The sequence below is a fragment of the Anas platyrhynchos genome, chromosome 2 (genome assembly GCF_047663525.1).
Source record: "Anas platyrhynchos isolate ZD024472 breed Pekin duck chromosome 2, IASCAAS_PekinDuck_T2T, whole genome shotgun sequence".
NCBI lineage: Eukaryota > Metazoa > Chordata > Aves > Anseriformes > Anatidae > Anas > Anas platyrhynchos.
Window position 1 is genome coordinate 36,250,545 of NC_092588.1, and position 21,733 is coordinate 36,272,277.

Genomic DNA, 21,733 nt, shown 5'->3' on the forward strand with positions numbered 1-21,733 from the left:
CGATGGGAAGGAGTCAGAAGAAATACAGTATGAAAAGCTTTAATTTGCACTGCTAGAGAATATGTACTAATTGTACAGTCTCTCTCTCTCTCTCTGCACAGTTTAATTCAAATACATTTTAGTTTTGGGCACTGCTGTGTTTGTGTCTGTTTATTAGACACTGATATCCCTCTCAGCTTGGCACTTGCTCTGGAGTTATTTTTAAAATGACAATTTCCCAGATAATCTGTGGCATGTGATGCCTGATCTTAAGGGAAAGCCATCTGTGCTTCTACTTGCCAATAATTTATCACACAACTGTACAAGTAATAAATATCTTGTCCTCAATTTAAGCCAAAGTCCCCACATGTACTGTATAAAATCACTTTGCAACTGTACTGTATGTGGAATCAGTATATTGTCTGCTCTTTTAATCAATAACTTTAATACTTTGTCCACTGAGTGTCTTGTGGAAAACTCTCATGTTTATGTTGACTCCTAACCCTGTAGTGTTTGGATATGACACATGTTATATACAGCAGCTGAATGAATCTCCTGCATGTCCTGGGGCAGACCCCAACTCCCTTGATCTGTATGCCACACCAGTCTGCAACCTGGGCAGTTCAGGAACACAGAAAAGCGAGGGTTTTCATTGATTTCCACATGAAAATGATTCGTATTCTCTACATGCAACGACAGTGAATCACATTAAATTCAGTGTATTACTGATTAGTTTTTATTTTCAAGGCCTTGCATAATTTCTAAGCATTTGGGTGAAACCCTGTACCCATTTGCAGCCCACCAAGCCAGAATTTCACCTACGTAAAAATACAAATTTGCCAGCAGTCACTGAAAAACAAGTAGCTTTTTCTGAAATCTTGCTTCGATGAGAAATTTGTAGCAGTTTAGTTAAACTGGTTTGAAGTCACACCTTTGGTTCAGCTCCCTGATGTAGACAAGACCTTGGGAGCTGCACGGGGAAAGCTGCATTGGCAGCTGAGTGGCGGACAGCTGGGGCTTTTGGCAGGGGTGGAGGGGAGTCGTTCCTGGCAGCAGCAAGGCGATATTTCTCTTCTCTCCCTGCCCTCTGTGGCCAGGTCAGAGGTGACTTTGGTGTCTGGAGGAATCTGAAGGCCTCATGCTGCCCCTGCCTCAGCTGCCCCTTGCACATCAAAACCTGCGTGAATAAGGAGCTTTATGCTGGGTGAGAAAGGCTTTCCTTGCACGACGAGGCAGATGCTTCCACCCGGCAGTACAGTGAAACTCTGTGAGGAAAAGCTGAAGGTTAAAAATGCCACTGTGTAGAGACATCTGTGTACAGCGATGTGTGTAGCAGGGGGCATTGAAAACACAGAAAAACCCAGGGGCACTTAGGTCAATGAACTAAGGCACCTCTGAAGGTGCAATGTGTACCTGGGACGTAATTCTAGGAAAACTATACTTACCTGTGATGACCCACAAAAGTCTTCATTTAACCGTCTAGAAGTGGCATCTGAAGCATCTGCAGAGGACATCTGATGGCCTCTGCACCCACCAGCCCTGACGGCTCTCTCCCTTGAAGGAGCCACCAAGCCAAGCCATCTCTCAACGGAGCAACACAGGGCAAGGGGATCTGCCTTAGCTCTGCACCTGCACAGAAACTCTGGATACCTGCCAGCCATCACAAAGGTTGCAAGGGTGTTTTTTTTTTATTGCATCTTTTTTACAGCATAGCTTGCCTGGGAGTGTCACCTGGCTTTGCTGACACAACCAGAAAACTAGCTCCTAGAGCTATGCTGCTTTCTAGACATCACTTCTAACTCCCCTATTTTTGCAGTGCATCACAGCTTGCGGTCTGTGGACTGAGGGCCAGGAGAGCCTGGAAGGCTGGCTGCAAAGCAGTGGGTTTAGGAAAGGGATTTGAAGGCGGAAGGAGAGGTTGAGTGATGTCCAGGTTCAGGTTTCAATACCATAATGACATCCCTGGGCTTTGCATTCAGAGAATTCCCCTTTGCAACCTCTTATCTTGTACCAGCGGCATGAAGCTCTCATCTGTCAGTCACAGGAAATCTGCCCTATTGCTCTCTTGCCTGACTGGAAAACAAAGGGAAAAGTGTGTTTTCACTGCAGGGTAACTCCCACGTGCCTTACCTTGCCATAAAGCTCAGCAGGGACAGGGCTCACTCTGCAAGCACCAGGCTCCCTGCCTGGGTGAGGATGAGGCTGGTGAGGATGAGGGGTGCTCTCCACCCATCTCACCTCCATCTGTGCCCATTTACCCCACAGTCAGCAACCCCTTAGCAGTGGATGGTGAACACCAGCATTCCCACCTACAGCAGGCACATTGCAGAAACTCAAATTTCACTTATATTTGCAACAAGGTATTAAGCATGTGAGCTAGCTATAAGATGAAGCCCTCCTACCTATGTAAATGCAAACTGCAAACAGTATCTTGTATTTCACGATTTTATTGTCATCACTAAACATCCCTCAATAAATACTAAACCCACCCTTTGATGTACAGGACTCAATGCTGCAATAGAGAGCCTTTGCAACAGGGACAGGAGCTTTCAAAAACAGCTGCCTCTTGAGATGGACATTTTTCAATTCAACATATACATTCATCTTTGTGTACATTATACATAATGATAGGCAATATGCCTATATGCAATATGACCTTCTAGACACAATCTGGGAGATGGTTTCAGGTGTCCAGGGAAAGACGGGCCTGCACAGGAGGTAATGACATCTTCCAAAAGTTCTCTTTGTATATTTGAGATCACAGCAGCAGAGGCAAGCTCAAAGCATTTTTACGGGTGATTCACTTGAAGCACATGAAATGTGCAGGGGCACAGGATTTCAGGCACAAGCTAGGAAAAAAAAAAAAAAAAAAAAGTAGCCAGAGTGTTGATTTCTGTCCTTTTCTTTTGATTAGGACATCCAACTGAATGTAATTGTGCCAGAAAGAAGCCTTTTCCTCTGGGTTTATCCATGCTCAAGAAGCTTCCATGGTTTGCAGCAAACAGACAGAAACATGGGATAAAAGGGTAGGTGAAATAAATCATCATTTTCATTCCAGATTCATAAGCAGTACCAACATAAACACCAGCAGGCAATTTTCAGAGACTTGGATTAAGACCCTGAAATGGGGAGAGTCCGTGGATGAGCTCCAAGGGGAAGTCACCTCCACGTGCCATGGCTCTGCTGCCGGCAGGATGCCAAGCCGTGGTGTTGCTGCCCCTGGATGTCTGCAGGCTTCCAGAAAGAAGGTCCCACAGCTTCCTGCTGCCACCCAGCAACACCAGCAGGCCAGCATGAACCCAAACGTCACCTGGCCTTAGGGGACACAAGCTCTGCCTCCTGCAGAAAGTCCCAGTTTACTCAAACTCCGTCAGATCAGGATTAGAAAAGGTGGTCAGGCTGTGCTCAACAGTGAGGCAGGGCAAACCTGAACTGTGATCAAGACAAGGCATTAAGCATCTCTGTAATTATCTGTATTCTCAAAAATCTCAAAACGAGTGAGCCCGAAAAGGCAGGCTGCCCAAGCAGTGGAATAACAAACAGAAGATTACAGATTCAGCTTCTCCCTCAGCCACACACAACTTTACAAGCCCAAAGGTTCCCAAGCCCTCATTCCCTTTTGTGTACTTTGGACTCTTGAGACATTACTGATAGAAAGAGATCTACACTTCACATGCAAGGCATAAAAGTATGTCCAAACTGCTGCATGGGGAAGAAACTGACCCACATGACTGACCACCTAAAAATAGGTCCTCTCCAGGGCTAAGGACGCGTTTCAGAGATAACAGGCTTGATTTTCCACACACTGAAATATGTGCTGCGGAAATACGCCCTGAGAATGAGACACAAAAGGAAAGGTTATAAATAAAACAAAACCAGGCAGAAAATGGAAGAATACAAGCAGGAATCCTTCATCCTCTCAGAGAGTAAGTGACCAAATGCTTCACTCTTTTAGCACATCTAGCCCTGACCCTTTCCCCTCCACTTTGCTATGCTAAGAGCACAGCATCCCCTGGGAGCCTGTGGATCATGACTAAATGCCTCCCCTGTTACCAGAGGGGAAGGCACGACTGTTTTTTCCCTGAATCGTTCTTGTATTTCATAGAAAACACAGCTACTTAGCGCTGGATTAAGGGAGGATGAGTTGGTGATGTGGGGCTGGATGCAGGTAGCCCAGACGGCAGTGGTAGGGGGACCTCCCAGGCCAACCAAAATTTAATGAAAAAATGATAGCAGAGTTTTGGCAGTAGAAATTTTGACCAGGGAACAGATCTCATTTCTGCCTTGTCCTTGACAACCCATAGTGCTCCCCTCCAACCCCCCAGTTCTATCATCAGGAGACGACAGCGATGTTCAGCGGAGAAGTGATTTGTGTTTGGCAGCACAGATCCAGCTCAGGCGTCCCAGCTGGTGTCAGCTCATCGCTTCGCAGAGATGCAGCCTTGGCCTGGGGTCACGTTTCTCCCCAGCCCTGGTCCGCTCAACGTCAGCCACTCGTGATGCTATTTCAGTCGGTAGCCTCCATGGTTCAGTTGGCAGAGCAGAGGAGTGCGGGGATTTTTTCTCCGGGACAATGTTTAGGTCTGTAATTCAAAGGAGAAGCTGTTTTAAAGTTATACTCAGCACACAACTTTGCAGTCACAGGCCCCTAGACTTGTTTACTCTGTGTTTTCATCCCTCCTCTTACTGAGGGTCATTCCTTCAGGACAGAGTAAAGATTGAGGGCTGGAAGACAAAGGATCGAGCTTTGTGCTATTACAGTTAAACAAAAATTTGGGGTGTAGGGGCAGGGAGGTGTTCAGACAGCAAGGCATCACCAGGCCTGGTAAAGCACTTGTTTGGCATGTGCCCAGTGACAGGGGTGGTGCCTCTGTCTGTTAGCCTTATTTTCCAATGTATTTCAAATTTATCTCTGCTTTCCTTTCATGTCTTCTTTGTCCAGCAAATGCTCGTTAGGTGTATAGCAAAACCAGCATGACTATTCACATCTGAGTGCCTATGCCTTTTTTTCTTTTGAAAGTCAGCTCAGAAGAGCAAGCTCCTCTGTTAGACATTTGCAGGCCAAGTTCTTTCCCCCTCTCCCTCACGTGGGGCTCACACGAGCACAGAGGAGTGCAGCGCATGAGAGAGGGATAGAGGTGTTTGCAAAGACAACAGCAGCTGGAAGAAGTGCATTCAAACCAGTCAGGAACTGAACAAGCACGATTCAAGCTCTGCTCAGGGATGCGATCGATTGTAACATCGTGATCACTGTACCAGGCAGCAGTATATTAGATTAACATTGTTTTGAATTATCACTGCAGGAACCACCTCAGGCACATCAGCCTGCATCCACACGTGTGGTGTTGGGTCCCCCTCTGCCACCACCCTGCAGATTTCTGACCTTGTCACGGAAGGGGCAGCTCTGAAGAGCTGTGGTGCTTTCAGAGCAATCCGTCGTCACTGTTTCAATCCCAGCTCCCACGAGAGGGAGTTTTGTGGTGGGAGGAGGCCCCTTGCTCATCACTAGTCTTTTTACCTGGCTTCCTGGACCAACACCTTGAGGAACCTCAGGAATTGAGCCCAGGGGCCAATCTCCTGAAGAGCATCCCCAGTCATCTCTGTCAGCAGAAGATGCCTCTGCCACTTCTGACTCCAGGTACCTGCCAAACTCCTTGGTCTTACAGCCGAAATGGGACAGGCATGGCTATCGCTGTCCTTTGAATACTCTGGAGAACATTCCAGGAGCCTGACAGGCGTTAGGTGGCCACAGGGTAGCAGTTCACCTTAACCTTCAGCAAGCAATGCCTGTGGGCAACCAGTAACACTGAAATCCCACTCGGATCAGGTCAGAGAAAGCAAAAATGTAAATAAAATCATTTATCCATGACATTCAGGATAGATGATATTTTGTTGGATACTTAAAGAAAACAACAAACAAACAAAACAATCTCCAACCTTTACCCATCTAATGGATATCTCTGCCTGGTCTCTGTGAGGCCACTTTGTAAAACTGGGGGAAGAAAGCTTACAGAGGCAAATGGAGGGTGTGCAGGGGAAAAGCCAGAAAGTCAGGGTAAGAAAGGAGAGAGCAAGTGGGCACAGCTGTAAGTCCCAGGATGCCCTAGACGCTGAATAAGCACTGTTCCCTTTGAATTGATACCCTAAAGCCCTGCACAACTCCTCCGCCTCCTCTTCTACTTCGCAGCATCTCAGCCACCCACTTTTCATCCTTCCCACAGCACCTGTCAGCTCCCCTTATCCTCCTCCATGAACACAGCAGGCCATCTCACCCTCCCCCTGAAAATGCAAGTCCCATGAAGAAAAGAGCAGTCTCTGCTCAGGCAGAAACAGCTCCCCTCGATCCCAACCCCAGAACTAGCTTGGATCGAGACATCCCCTGCAGAACAAGGCTGATGAGGCACACACACTTTGCCATATGCCCATAGGAGTAGTGATGGCAGGCAGGGCAAAGGAGGGATGTTTATGTTGTTACAGAAAAATGATAATGATAAAAAAAGAACATAGAAAACGGTGGCTTTCAGGCATCCCTTGCCCCTCCCGTGACAGGCATCCGATGCCTTTCCCGTGACAGCACTCTCACTTGGCATTTGGGCCAAGGGATTGTTTTGCTGGCTGGCCAGGTAATGCTAAAGGAATGAAATCATGTTTATTTTTGCTGAGAAGGGTCAGTGTGCCTTCTGGATAAGGAAGGAGTCAGAGGAGCTCCATGTTAAATCAGGGAACTTCCCTGGATGGGATTTTTTTTTTTTTTTTTTTTTTTTTAAGGAGGAAATTAGAGATGAGAGGCGCTTTGTTCTCCCATGAGGAAATACTTCTTGGTCAACACAGCCTGAGGTATAAGGTGTGGAGGAAGATAGCATGCTACTCACTGTGTCAGGACTGCCCGCGGCAAAATGCCTGGATATGAGGGAATGGCCTTGCTGATCTAATCTTCAAAGCAACTAACTGAATCCTGGTTTTCCCTCATTTCTCCACCTACCTCTTTTATGAGTTTATCTATCTTGGCAGCTGCGAGTAAGTGTTTTTATTTGCATTTTGTCTTAACCTGTCTTGAATTAAGTATGATTTCAGCGTAATTGGATACTAATGACTCGTTCCTTGCCAAAGGATGTGGTAAATCTCCACGTAGAGCTTGGGGCACCTCACAAGCTCTCTAGGTTGCCAGCCTGTTCTCCACAGTACCCAAAGAATTACTGCATGCGCCTTCGTCAGCTGCAGAACCCCTCTGGAGAGGCTAGGAGGAGAGAAGGGTATTTTGGAAACGGGAGCAACAAGGAAGGCCGTCTGGCACGAAGAACTGGTGCAGACCTGAAGGCTTCTGCAGGGTTGTTGGAGGTTTTATGGGTTGATGGAAGAACACGTTCTTGCTTCATGGGCTGAGAAAGAAGAAAGCAGAGAAACTCTCCTTCAGACAGAATTGAACCAGAAGCTTAAAAAGCGTAAAAATTGTGTTTTTACAGTCTGCCTTGCTGCCAGGTGAGCCAACGGAGCACATTAGGAGAAGCCACCAAAATGTAGGCTTGGCAGCATACTGTCAGGCACGTGTCCTTCCCTACCTGCACGCTCTTTTGTAGCACTCCTTCTCATCTCTAGCTCTTGCCTGCACTCATTCCCTCCCCAGGCCACTAGCCTGAGTTCCCAGATCTGAGTCCAGCTTCCTCCAGGCATGAGGATTGTTCTCTGCTTGACCAAGCTTTTGCCTGAAACCATTATTTTTGGCTGTGGCCCTGCCCAAATCCATGGGACCCTGATGTCCTGCCTGTCCTGAGCATGCGGTGGAGGATGTCTGACTGCCAACTGGAGGAGTAAGCACCAGTCCCAGCTGCCCAACTGGGAAAAGGCACTACTCCAACCCCTGCAATCTTCTGTTTGCAATTACAGTTTTCCTGTTATTAAATGCCCACCAGCCATTTGGACATGCTCACACTCTTTCATTCATTTTGTGGTTCTTCACCATTAATCCAGAAGAGAATAATAAAACCCCTTTGCAGAAGAGGAGCTATTTGCAAGTCTCTGCTTATGAAGGGGCTGCTCCCCTCAATGCTCACCTCCCTGCACTGGCCTGAGGCAAATCAAGAGGAATCTGGCCTCATCTTCACCACCCACCTTACAACCCCCGGAAAAAAAATAAGGAGAGATAGAAGGGAATCAAAAAGAGGATGGAAATAACAGATCAAAAGTGAGGTGTCCATGGAAGCAGACAGCAACTCTACCTCTCACCTACTGGATTCCTTCTCCACTTTTTCCACTGATTTGCCATGCTGTCCCACTGCCTTATTCCTACTCCATATTTTCTGCTTTGTCATCTCAGGATGACTCTCCTCCTTCACAAGGCACTGAAAGTGGCTGAGCTGCTCTAGCAAACAGGATGGGGCAGCCTCTGCCTCTCCTTTCTGCACTGGCAGCAGAGGCAGCAAGGTCTTATCCCGCTGTTTGCACTGACGGCGCTGGTTCACCCCTCTGACCTACAGGAAATGAAACATTTTCCTGGATTACCAAACTGAGTGTCCACAGACTACCAGAGCAGGGACAAGTTGAGTTGTGTGGCTTAGTGCAGGGGAGGTGAAGCAAGATCTCCTTATTTTGAATCAAGGAGCAGCTAGAGTGGCTCATCCTCTTCCAACTTCACTCTCAATGTCCTCTTTGTTATCCAGAACATAATTCCTGTGGTACCCTACAAGATGGTCCATGACTTGAAGGAGCATTGACAACCAAGTCAGGCTGTCTGTGCAGAGGAGCTACAGCTGCTCACCCTCATCCCATCTGCTTGTCCATCCATGAGGAGAGGACCTCTGGCTGAGCAAAGGAGGCTGTGCAGAAGGCCTTCATCTTTGTTCACTCACAGTGGCCAGAGCAATGTTTGTCTGTCAGGCCTCATCAGATTCACAGGAAGCATGAACTGTGAAGGAACGAGGTCTGACTGATAGGACCTGGCCTCACAGAGCAATAGTTACACGGTGGGTTTAGCTGGATGCATTCCTGATGGCAGATATGCCTCTGTTGTCACACTGTCACACCTCTGGCTTGAGACCAGCCAGCCAGCAGATGCACGGCTGCTTGTGCAGGAAGAGCAGATCACTGCCAGGGTGACAATGCAGCCAGTGCCCCAAAACACCTCCCAGCACTGGAGCCTGTTGAGGAATTACCCAAAGTAAGAACAAAAGATTTAAAAAAAAAAGACCTAGAAGATCAACATGTCAGACTGGTTTGGGGAAAAGAACAATAACAAATGAACAAACTTCTTGTGAAGGATGAATCTAAATCAACTTTTCCTTATGAACAGGGACAGGTCCTTGCTTTGTCTAACCTCGATGTGGCACCATGCAAAGCACAGAAATGCAATGCTCAGGGCTCTCTGCCCTGTTAATACCCAGTAGTCAGGCAAAACCATCATTGCCAAGGGAGGTTGTGGTGACTAACGTCTGTCTCCAGCAGCTCCTGACATATTTTCTGGCAGCAAATGTGAATCTCATCCTGCTCCCATGGAGTGGGATGAAGAGCCATTCCTGTTTTCCCATGTTCTAAAAGCTACAAAGCTTGCTAATTCTTTTGTTGTTTGTCTAATTAAGCCACGGCTAAGTATCATGCAGTTTGTTTTTGGTAGCTGGGCTCTGTTCAGTACAGACCTGTTTATGACAGCGTGATTGGACAACCGTCAAGGTAGCAATCAAAGAACAAGCAAAGACTATCACAGGAGGGAAGCCAGCAGCCCAGTGACACCTGGGTTGTTATCAGTACTGGCTTAACACGTGTGGCTGTGATAAGATTAGCAAAGGGCTCATAAAAACAGGCAGCAAGCACTGCCAAGAAGTTTTGAGGCTGAAGCCCAGATATCATTAAACTGTGAGGTTTTCCCCAGCCCTCTCTGGAGAAGCAAAACACACTTTGGATTGACGGACGAGGAAAACAAGTTCTGGGCGTGCTGTTGCCTATGTGGAGCATGCCAAGTGACCAAGACCACAGAAGAACATTTTGGGGTATGGACCAAGAGCAACTCAGAGCTTGGGGCAGGAACTAACGTGCAGACGTGACTCCGGCATGTCGCAACGGGAGAGGTGTCGGTATGATGGTAGAGCTGGGGTTATCTAGAAGACAAGGTGCCCAGGCTGTCCTGTCCCCAGTTGTGGTGCAGGACCAAGCATGGGGTGACCACCCCAAGGCTCCTCTGCTGCCACAGTGCTGGGGACATGGAGCCAGATCCCACATCCCCTGCCCAGCAGGAGGGATCCCTGCCCAGAGCAGGCTGGGGAGCCGAGTTTGTGAGCGAGGAGGCATGACACAACTCCCTGAATTTGCAGACTGAACGACATTTTGCCTCATTTTGGGCATACAGGTGATGTGAGGGGACTTGTTCCCAGCTCACGGCTGCAGAGCTCTTTGTCATGGCATGGCAACATTGGACATGGCTCTGGGACACGGCTCCCTGGGGAAACAGGGAGTCCCACTGCTCAGCCAGCACCTGTGTCTGCAAAACTCTGCTTTCTCCTCAGGAACAGGAGCTGGGGGTGATGAGGGCTGGCACCATGGGCCTGCAGCCCCCCGGCCCCCCCCCTCTGCCGCCCAACACGGCCCGCGCCACCATCACCATCCAGGGCCAGTGGCGCAATGGATAACGCGTCTGACTACGGATCAGAAGATTGTAGGTTCGACTCCTGCCTGGCTCGCTGGTTATTTTATTATTTTTCCCCCTCCCGAGCCGAGCAGCCCTCTGCTCGGCAGCTGTCCAGCCGCTGGAAGTGCTGGGAAACTTCCTGGGACACTAAAAGTCGTGCCTACCTGCCCAGGGCCTCAGGAAAGGTCACTTACCCAAGTCAAGAAAAAATAACTGAAAAGTTTAATGTAGTAACTCATTCAGCAAGGATACGCTCTGGTGGTGATAGATACTTGCAGTGGTGATGCACCAGGTTTCCCAGCTGGTGATCAGCAGGATGTCTTGTCCATGCACATGCCACAAATCTTGAAGTGCAGCCAGCACCTCCCCATGAAGGGACATTTTCACCGTCTCTCCTGTAAACTCCTCCAGGCAGCCTGGGGACTTTTAACCTCATACTCTTAACTTCCCTGAGATTAGTTCTATTTCCCCTTCCTCCAGCAGAAGAGAGAGCCTTTGCTTGAAACAAAGACAAACCTTTTCCTACAGCACTGGAGTTGAAGACCCTTTCTGTTGGAGCAGCTGTCCCCTCTTGTCCCTCAGCAGCATCTCACCCCTCTGCCAGCCCACCTCACACTTTGGGGAACCAACGTATCAGAGTGAAAATGCCTAATCTCTGGCATATTTCTGTCATTGAGAAATCTGACACAAATGACTAAATAGGATACAAGCACACAGCTTTTTATTGGCCCTAACTGGAGTCCAGGTACAGAAATAATTAAGCACTCGCAGACAGCTAGTCACTGACAGTTGGCACCTAAATGAAGTACTCAGCAACCTACTCTACCATCCAAGCACCACATACACTCTTATTGCAATAAAAAGCACTTAATATATTTATACACCTGAACATGTCCTAGACAAGTGGAAAGCTGAGCCAAACAATTACATTGATGCATTAATGTAATGTAATAAGGACATAGCTCCAGAGGCAAAGTAGTTGCTTAGCACACAGTAAGTCCTGAGATCATTGCCTGCATTTTTTTTCTTTTCACCTTTACTTTCCTATTCTCTTCTCTTCTCTCTCTCACTTTTGTCTTTCCTGTTTTTTTTTTTTTTTTTTTTTTTTTTTTTTTTGTTTTGTTTTTGTTTTTGTTTTTGTTTTTTTTTCCTTCCTCTGACTTCCTTTTCATTACAGGTAACATGCATTTATGCAGAATGGCACACGTCTCACCTTTTGGGTGAGAGAGGAAAAATGTCTTTTCTCAAGCTGGCCAAGAAGTCAGGTTGCCAGGTGGAGAAGGAAAGAAGATAGTCGTTTCTCCATAAGAGGGAAGAGGAAAAAGGGGATCCATTAAATAAGTAAAAAGGAATGCATGAGTTCCCATGAACTTCTGCAAAAAGTAGGAGCAAAGGCATTTATGTACAAATAAGTGAAACTTGACTAAGAAAAATTAGTCTTCTGGCCCTGGATGGAATTGGTGCTGTCTCCTACACCAGGGAGTATCAAAGGGGTGTTTCTGGACTGTGAATTCAGATTTGACTGCTAGTGTGTGAACATTTAAGGTAATGGACACCGAAGGAAATGGATGTCTTTACTCATTCTCTGTCTTCCAGGGTGCCCCTGTTCCTTGGATTTCCTCTTACATACTTCCTAAAAGTGTTTCACTGCATCACGGTTAAAGAAAAACAAGAAAAGGTGGCACAAGTGTACATAAGCATACATTAAAATGTACTAAATAATAGAAAGCTTAGCTGGGGCCAGTGATTCAATGCATAAAGTGTGTAACTACACACCAGAAGCCTGCAGGTTTGACTGTGCCTGATAAATCTTCTTGCCCAGTGACTGACAATTTTCTTACCTTTCTTATTCACACAGATAGTGGGCCTTCCTTGCACTTATATCTGAAAAGCACACTCTCACACAGAGAACACTCATTCTACGCTCTTTTGAAGGAGAAAACCTTTCTCCCCCTACAATGCTGACAGACTTTGCTGCCTTGAGACATGTTTACTTTTTCCAAGCCAGGAGTCATCACCAAGCGTGTTTCTTCTGCACACCGTGTAGCACCTGTAATGAAAAAGATGACATGAAGGAAAATGGCAATACAATAGAACATAAGACAGGGAAGAAAAAAAAAAAAGCAGAATACAAGTGCTGGCTTGACTATTTACCACATGCCAAGCAAGCCTGTGATCATGTGTGTTAAATCCCTTCTGTGTAAAGGACACCTGTGCCCTCTCCTACTGCTCTACCTTGTTGCAGATCATGCTGTGCCTCCCATTACAACATGACTGGAGGCCAGAGCCGAGCCTCAGGTCTTTTACCATCAGTTGGGAAATCGTGGGGCACTTTTATGCCCTGCCACCAGGAAGATGCCCTGAGCAGAGCTGGGTCAGTGGGGATTACCTGGCAATTGTGGGGGGAGCTGAACTGCCTGAAGGCCACTGTGGGGAGGCCCACGGCCCTACCGTGCCACCAGGTGACCTAATAAAATCAGACAAAAATGAGTTAAACAGACCTATTTGGGGGCTTCACATGGAATAATGTCAAATTTATGCACTATTACTGCTGGAAACAACCACACACTGCCACCAGTGCAGCTGCAGCACAGCGCTTAGTGCGTACCACACAGCTGGCACCTGGACGCGGTGGCTTTATTTTCTTTTTTATTTTCTTTCCCCCGGCTGCCCCTTTGACAGGGATGTGCTCCCACACGAGCTGCGGCAGCTCGCTGAAACCAATTTGCAGGAGAGAAAAAAAAAAAATAGAAAAAAAAATTGGCGTCTCCTTCGAGCCGGAATCGAACCAGCGACCTAAGGATTCCCGCGGGCGGCGCCTCTACAGTCCTCCGCTCTACCAGCTGAGCTATCGAAGGGACCTGCCCGCCGCCGCGCCGCGGCCGCCCAAGGTCCCGCCCCACCGCGCGCGTCGCTCTGCGCATGCGCCCTCCGCGGGCAGCCGGCATCAGCGGGGGCGGCGCATGCGCAGAGCGCGCCCGCCGCCGCCTTCGCATCCCTGCCGCGCGGCCCCGCCCCCCCGCGAGGGGCTCGCTGAGGGGGCGTCGGCCCGGGCCCTGCTGGTGTGCGGGGCCAGTGGCGCAATGGATAACGCGTCTGACTACGGATCAGAAGATTGTAGGTTCGACTCCTGCCTGGCTCGCCTCGCTCTTTTGGCTGCTCCAGGTGGCGGCCGGCCTAACCCAGCCGAGACTTATTGCATGGAATTTTTGTGTAAAAAAAAAGACACACTTTTTAATTTTTTTTATTTTTTTTCCTGTTAAACACAGATGTCCCACGTTACGTCCTCACCAGCCGTGTTTGGCTGCAACAAAGGCACACGCACGACATGGCGGCGTGCCGCCTCCACCTGTGGCATCGTGTCCTGCTGGGAGGACAGCAGTCCCACAGGAGCCCCGCTAGCTCCTAATGGCAGTGCTTGCTCCATGTCAACCGGTTTCATCCCTACCTTGTGTTACAGAATCACAGAATTTCTAGGTTGGAAGAGACCTCAAGATCATTGAGTCCAACCTCTGACCTAACACTAACAGTCCCCACTAAACCATATCCCTAAGCTCTACATCTAAACGTCTTTTGAAGACTTCCAGGGATGGTGACTCCACCGCCTCCCTGGGCAGCCTGTTCCAGTGCCTAACAATTTGTTGAATCCACGCTGGTGTATGCGTGGGCTGCTCCCAGGTCTGGTTACTGGGGAGTACGGGTTTGCCTCTATCGCTAATGCATTCTCACTGTGGTGATACTGCCCATCGCAGCAATGCTGCTGGTTCCTCTGCTCCTTGTCACAGCGCTGTCTGCCATGCTAACCACACTGTACCAGGCCAGCACTGTCCCTTGGCTGGTGCCTAAGGAGGGGCAGGCGCTGAGCTCTGCTCTCTGGGGACAGCGACAGGACCCGAGGGAATGGCATGGAGCTGGGACAGGGGAGGGTCAGGCTGGGGGTTAGGGAAAGGTTCTGCACTCAGAGGGTGGTCGGGCACTGGGACAGGCTGCCCAGGGACGTAGTCACAGCGCCGAGCCTGCTGGAGTTTAAGAAGTGTTTGGACTGTGCGCTTGGAGACATGGTCTGAATTTTTGGGTCGATCTGTGTGGTGCCAGGAGCTGGACTCCATGATCCTAGTGGGTCCCTTCCAACTCGGGATATTCTATGCTTCTGTGGTTCTGCCAGTGCAACTTCATTGGCGTGTTAATTGTGTTATTTGTTGCCACAGGGAATGTGTTTGACTGGGTGGATGTTTAAGTGGTCTGAAAAGCTTAAGTGTAGATGGTGCTTTTTATATTTTATGTGTTAAGGTGTGTTTCTTTTGTTGTTTTGGGAGATGTAGGAATCCAGTGATGTACCAGGTGTGCAACTTAAGAAAACAGAGCTAAACATAAACCAAACAGAGCTGTACAGCTGCATATTTGTGTGTCAAAACGTGCAGGAGATGGAGTGCGGCGAGAATAAAAAAAATGAGCGAGCCAGGCAGGAGTCGAACCTACAATCTTCTGATCCGTAGTCAGACGCGTTATCCATTGCGCCACTGGCCCCACACGAAACCATATTCCCCTTGCCCTCCCTTAACGGCTGCCGCCGCCCCCGCAGCGCCCCCCCCGCTCCGCGCCCTCCCCCTCCCCTCAGCTCCCACCCCACAGCGAGCCCCGGGCCCGGCCGCTCCCCGCCTGGGAGCCCTGCGCGGTGCGCGCATGCGCCGTGCGGCGCGCGGTGCGCTCTTGAGGCGTGTCGGCGAGCTGTGGGGCAGGTCCCTTCGATAGCTCAGCTGGTAGAGCGGAGGACTGTAGGGGCGCACCTCGCGGGAATCCTTAGGTCGCTGGTTCGATTCCGGCTCGAAGGAGACGACAAACCTTTTTTTCGCCACTGGGTGCTCGCAGCCGCTATCGCCTCACACATCACCCAGCCAGCTCCCACACCGCTGTTACAGTTCCCCATCTCGATAAAATGTCCTCCCACATCATTTCTCCTCACACATCTGCAGCCACATTTCTTTGGGTGTTTTCTCCCTGAGGCAGCCCCAGCCTCCGAAGCACCCGAAGGCTTTGCTGCCACTCGCCCACGGTCAGCAGGAGCCGTGCCGCCGTCACGGGGGACACAGAGCCTGCTGCACGAGTGCCAAGCCCCAGTTATGTTGTGACAGAAAGCAACACAACACACACCTTGCTCACGCTCCAGGCCACCACAAACCCTCACGAAGCAAGTCGCTGCAGGAGCATGCCGGCTGGCATCGTCCTGGCTCATCAGGGGGTTGAAACGCTGAGGACTTTTTCCAGAATGGCCTCTCCTCTCCCCAAATGTCTAGACACAATTTTTCAGGCTCCCTGCTAACCACCAGCATCCTTCTGGCCCTGGCATGAAGGTCCGAGCCCTCTGCTGCCATACTCCTGCACTCACCACTTCTCCTCCGGAAACACAAACGCGTGGCGTTGGTGGAAGTTTTGTTCTAAAAAAGGGCAAATTTTTTTTTTTTTTTTTGACTGAAATCATACCCATACTCTGAGTATTAATTCTTAGGGAAGGTAAGCAATGAAACTAAACAGCATATTACTCCATTTGATGTGTCTTGGAGTAAGTTACGCTGTTTATTGTATAACCTTATCGTGGCAGAAAAGTGCACCAGCCACCTAAGTAGCTAGTAACTACCATACCGATGGTAGTCCTAAATCTTCTAAGATGTTTCTTCCATTCTGTATTTTGAGTGAAGCTGGGTATGTGTACATACTCAAGCACTCAAAAGGACAGATCTTAGAGATGACATACATCCAGCCAAAACTGGTGCCCCATACTCATTTTTTGAATGCTTGGGCTGCTGAGGTCACAGAGGCTGGATACCATCATAGTGAGAAATACCCCTCTCTTGTAGCAGCCCAGATTATCTGGCACTCTGCGCTGGCTCTGGGACAGATGCAAAATCCCTGAGTGAGATCCTGGCCCAAAGCGAAGCTCATGTGAGGTCTGCTGATTGTTCCTGTGCTAGGGGAAATTGTTCCATACAGGTATCTAGGCCAGTAAAACTACTGTGTTACATCACTTCAACCCACTGCTGAATTTTCCTACGTAGACAAGCATCGTGCTGTATGTAGAGGACGCATTTGCAATGTGTGGCTGTACCCCTGGCTGCTTTGCATAGACAGGTTCATCTGCCGCAATCCAGGAGTGAGTTCCTCTTCGGGGAAATCCTGAGCTGCTGCTTGCTGCTCGTCAGGGTGCAAAGCCATCATCCTGGGCAGCTGTTGAGACAACTTTTGTGGTTGTTACTGCAATGAAGTTGTTGATGGTATGGAAAAATGAAGGGAGTGCTACAATTCGTACATGCAGGCTTTATTAGTCAGAGTGCTTGATGGTAAAGGTAGCTTGGAATGTGCGGTAATTTACATCTTAAACAAATGCAGCAAAATAGAACAGAAGTTTGAGCAACTGTACATTATTAGGAGATTAATGGGTGTGTGACTGAACCTTACATAAAAACAGGTCATATAAGCACAGCTGTGTTCACTTTAGCAACGTTTTGGAAAAGCAAAACAAACAGTAAAATCCCATGGAAGAGCTAAGTCCTGCAGTCCTTATTCATCCTTTCTCAAATCAGCTGATCCTGACGATGGCGAGAGAGGCAAATGTTATGGTACCCTGAAAACCAAGGTGCCTCTTTGGAATCAAACCGTGGGTTCAGACACACAGATTTTTAAGCCGTAAATCCTGGAGAACCCACTCAAAGGCTTGGTCATTGGTTTGTTTTGGGGTTTTTGGCTGACTGAGATAATACATGGTGGTTTCTCTGTAGAGATCCCCATGTCAGTAAAAGGGCTTTACAAGCATGTGGCAGCTTGTCCTTATTTGCATCACCCCGCAAGATCGAGTCATGAATCTTTCCCAAGAAAAATCTCTCATTTAGAAAGAGTGAATAAGAACCACATGACTTACGGTACATCTCTGGCCTGTGGAAATCATTTCCTTGATTTCAGTAAACCTTGGATCTGGCTCATACACTGGGGTCCTGAGGGACATCAAAGGTGAATAAAATTACCAAAATGCTTTTACTGATCTAGGATTTAGCTCTCTCCCTAGTTTCAGGCCTGATCTGCTCATCCCCCTGGTGCTGTCTGGGCAGGCAGGGCAGCGGTCTGGATTTGTGTACATATGAGTGACCCCTCCAATTATCTGCAGCATGGGAACCTTATCTTCAGCCCATGGGTAGGAGAGGATAACAGCCCTGGTTGTGCTGGGACTTCCCCTCCTCTCTGCAGCAAAAACCAGGACTGTTTCTGAGGACAACATGAGCATTAGCTGTCCCCAGTGCCTGCACTTGGAGAGCAGGTAGATAATCTGAACTAGAATAAATGGCTTTTAAAATATCCATGTGTTGTGGGAACTTTAAAGAAATGTTAAAAGTAGTGTTTCTTGACTTTGGAGTGATAGCTGGTGCTATGAAACACACTCTTTTCCCATATATTTAGCTGCCACTAAATGACATTTGAAGTGAAAGGTGAGAATGGAAGGAAGACAATAATGTTTCACAACCACAGAATCCAATTTTAAAGAAGAGAATAAGACTTTTGACTAGCTATATGTTCACCGGTCTCTGTAATTCAGTGGTACATTACTTCCCCCTTTGGACTGCAGCACTGTGATTAGAGGAACAAAAATAGCAAGTGTACAGAACTGACAGTGATTGATGTAACATGATCAATAAAGTGAAATTCATCTGTCTAAGGCTTAAACTACTCTGTCAAATGAGACAAGTGCTAAGTTTAAGATCCCAGAGTTACTTCTTTGTCTCTTACAAATTCGGGGCCTAATTTCTTTATGCTTGCTTTGGCTGTACCCACACATAACTCCACCGATTTGTGCAGCGGTACACCTGGTTCGCTTTTCAGAAATACACAAGCACTGTGGTTTTGCTCAAAACTGAACATGTTGTGTGTTTGAGGGTATAACTATCAGCATGTTTGTCATCCCTACCTCTTTATTTAAAGCCATGCAATGTGCTCTTAAAGCCCGGGGCCGAGGGGAGGATTCAGGCTCACCTGAGGATGAGGACCATGGGGAGGATGCTCACTCCTCTGCTGCCTCCCTGCCCTGCCAAGTCCTTGCTGCCCCGCGAGGCTGTTTGGGAGTGATGGATGCTGTCCCCGTGCCAGCGGGGTGGTGGGGACGGCGGCCAGGGGCACCGGGGAGTAAGAGAGCTGGCAGAAAGCTGTTGGCTGGGGATCAACTCCCAGCACACTGCGGCTGCAGATGGAAAAGCCGGGGCTGCCCAGCATGGACGGCAAATCCATCCATGGAGGAATGGGGGCCACCACCACACTGACCCCAGAGCACCTTCCCCTGACTGAGATTCACAATTTCTGGGGCTGGGCACCAGCAAGGTGCTAGCTGCTTTCCTCCTTGGGAAGGACAGTCCCAGCTGCCTTGCCACAGACCTTTTTGAGGGAAATCTTCTCTGGGGCATGGAGAAAAGGAGCTGGTGTGTCCAGTGTGTTTAGGACCATGTCTGGGAGGTGAAACCCCAGCTGAGGACAGGGGAGAAGAGCAATCGCACCAAAGAGAGTATTGCAGAGGAAAGCCCACGCCAAGCAGGGCAGCTTGAAGCAGCGAGAGCTCCGTACTGGCTGTAGGCGTCTCCTTGCAGAGTGCAGATGTGAACCCACTCGAAGTGACCTAAAGGGAGATTCCGCCTCAACAGGAAATTACTTTCAGGTTACTCTTGATTAGCTTAGAGACAGCTACGAATACAGACTGCAGGGCTTTTCACGTGTTCCTCCTTGCCGTGACACCCCTCAGGAGGCACCCTCGTTGCCCGCTCTAGGAGTCCGTGCGGTAGCTCCGGTGGCTGTCCCCGATGAGCTGCGTCTTCTCGGTTGCGTTCGTGGGCTGAAGCACAATAGGAGTCTCTCCATCTAAATCGGGGAGGGAGACAAAAATACTTTTAAGAATCCTTCCCTTGCTGCCAAAGCCAGGCTTCTCACTGGCACCACCGCATGTCATCTGCTGCCCTGGCTTGCGCCTTGATCTCGGTTTCGGAGACAGCTGTGTGCCTGCTGAAGAGGCAGCGATGTTCACGCCGAGTCTACAAATGCTCTTACACCTCGTCCGTGTGTAACGACAGATTTCGGGGTGACTAATGCTATTGTAATTGAACCGGACAATAGCTTTACCTGGTGCCCCGTGGGGATTGCAAGGCAGCGGTCCCTGCCTGCTCCACTCGCAAGTGCTTGCTCCTGCAAACATGGGCACCCAACGAGCGCCGCTGTGACTCAGCAAGCACTGACCTTGGCAGCGTTTGAGTGGGCCAGAAATGAGTCTTGGAGAAGGCAAAGTTAGCGGGAAAGAAAGAAGAGAGTTAAAAGGAAAGCAATGTGTGAGCGGTAAAATCTCTGACAGTGAAGAAAGCACAGACATCCTGAAAGCCAGCAAGCTGTATAAAAATGCCAAATTGCATTCCAAACCCCTATGTAATTTATTTTCAATGGAGTTTTGAGGACCATTGTTTTGACGAGCTTGGAAGTGCCCAAACCCCATATAGTCACTATATAACCGCTCACTGCTTCATAATTTCTCATTCCATTCAGTTGTGCACTTGGTTTCCCAATATATCTGTAAAGAAATACATTTGATGTCGAGCGGAGAAAAGTTGAGTCCTTACGGAGCTCCCTGCTGGCTGTTGTGTTCGCTCTGATAATGAACAGGGCTTGGCTGCCCTTCTCCCGGGCCTCCTTCCAACCCACCATTTTTTTGGGGGGAGGAGGGCACTCAAGTCCAAGAAAGTGAATTTTAAAGGTTCAGCAATCTTGGTGAAGGTGCTTTCGTACGAAAATCTTTCAACTATCTGTCTTGAAAATAACACAGTTTTCAGAGTAATTGAATACAAATTGCATTTTTTTTTTTTTCCAAATGACAGAATGTTTAGGAAAAAAAAAACACAGCTGACATTTCCTCCTGTTTACATGCCAGTTGATGGGATGAATCACGGGTAAAAGATGTAACGTATAGGAGTAACTTAACCCAGAGCAGGAATCTAACTGCGTGCCATACGGCTTCCCCTCGGTGGGGGCAGAACCGCTTCGACTCTGTCAAGGTGAAAGGCAAGGATGATAAATGCTGAGCAGCTTCTCTGTATGGGCAATTCCTAATTTAGACGCAAGGTCAAAGACAGACATGTTTCATAACTTCTAAAAGTATATGAGTAATTAATGCCTTCAGCTTGGTGTGGTTTCACATTATTTTGGCAGTTTCAATCCATTTTTAAGTTGCTATGTGTTTTCCAGATCTCTGAGCAGCATTCCCTCCCACCCTCTGCTGCCTCCAAGTTGTTCATTTTTTGGAAGCTCATTTGTGGAGGGCAGAGCCTAGCAGCTAATTTTGCCGTGGTACCCAGATGTGCAACAAGAGGACCCACTGAAAATCTGTCACCTTGCTCCCGGCTGATCTGCACACAGGGCTGAGCTGACTCCTTCCCCAGGTCCTTTGCTGCCTGCGCCCTTCCAAGGTGTACGATGCTTTTTATCAAAACAGGGACCTCTGGTATAATAAACTGTACAAATATAGACTGTTAATGGAGAGCTGCAGAATGGAGGTGCGGCAGGATTCACAGCTTAAACTGCTTTCTATAGATAGCTCCTGCTCACTGTTCGCCTACATCGATATCATATGGAGTGTGGAGGAGACAATGAAGTGCTAAAAGCTTACTGCTTCAGAGTTAGGAAAGTACTTTGTTATTCTGGTTCTTTTTTCTTTTACTTTTTTTTGTTTGTTTATTTTTCTTTTCTCTTATTCTTTCTCTCTCTCTCTTTTTTTCTTCTTTCTTTTTTTTTTTTTTCTTCTTTTTCTCCCATATTTCATTTTCTGTAAAATGAAAGTTGGTCTAGAAATGTTTTGCTTTGTTCTTGTGAGGAAAACCAAACAGGAGAGGAGAGCAAACCAGACAAACTCTTTGAGTGAGTCATTGAGAGCAATCCAAACTCAAACATCATCTCACCTGGGACCACAGAAGTCAATGGAAGGTTTCCCATAGACCTCAATGAAAGCAAAATCTGTCAGCCTGCACTGTGTGCAAGTGAAAACAATGAACGACTGCACATCTGTGCTGCAGAGAGGTGTGTGATGCTCCCCTCTGTTAGTGCATTTTCTCAGGTCATCTGTGGCATTGT

The 21,733-nt window shown here is 48.2% G+C and overlaps 1 protein-coding gene and 5 non-coding genes across 6 annotated transcripts in view; 3 read left to right on the top strand and 3 right to left on the bottom strand.

The window, feature by feature from the left end:
* Positions 1-10,573: 10,573 nt before the first annotated feature.
* On the top strand, positions 10,574-10,646 carry TRNAR-ACG (transfer RNA arginine (anticodon ACG)). Its single transcript has one exon. It is a non-coding gene; the product is annotated as a tRNA-Arg (tRNA).
* A 2,716-nt stretch (positions 10,647-13,362) lies between these two features.
* TRNAY-GUA (transfer RNA tyrosine (anticodon GUA)) lies at positions 13,363-13,452 on the bottom strand. Its single transcript is given in 2 exon segments — positions 13,363-13,398; positions 13,416-13,452. It is a non-coding gene; the product is annotated as a tRNA-Tyr (tRNA).
* A 211-nt stretch (positions 13,453-13,663) lies between these two features.
* Positions 13,664-13,736, top strand: TRNAR-ACG (transfer RNA arginine (anticodon ACG)). Its single transcript has one exon. It is a non-coding gene; the product is annotated as a tRNA-Arg (tRNA).
* A 1,312-nt stretch (positions 13,737-15,048) lies between these two features.
* TRNAR-ACG (transfer RNA arginine (anticodon ACG)) lies at positions 15,049-15,121 on the bottom strand. The gene has a single exon. It is a non-coding gene; the product is annotated as a tRNA-Arg (tRNA).
* Positions 15,122-15,336: 215 nt separating this feature from the next.
* TRNAY-GUA (transfer RNA tyrosine (anticodon GUA)) lies at positions 15,337-15,426 on the top strand. Its single transcript is given in 2 exon segments — positions 15,337-15,373; positions 15,391-15,426. It is a non-coding gene; the product is annotated as a tRNA-Tyr (tRNA).
* A 1,465-nt stretch (positions 15,427-16,891) lies between these two features.
* The window catches only part of DNAJC5B (DnaJ heat shock protein family (Hsp40) member C5 beta), a 42,698-nt gene continuing 37,856 nt past the window's right edge, over positions 16,892-21,733 (bottom strand). The window contains exon 4 of the mRNA XM_027452295.3: positions 16,892-19,483. Coding sequence (XP_027308096.1) covers positions 19,389-19,483 — 95 coding nt within the window. The 3' untranslated portion in view covers positions 16,892-19,388. The remainder of the gene's footprint in view (positions 19,484-21,733) is intronic.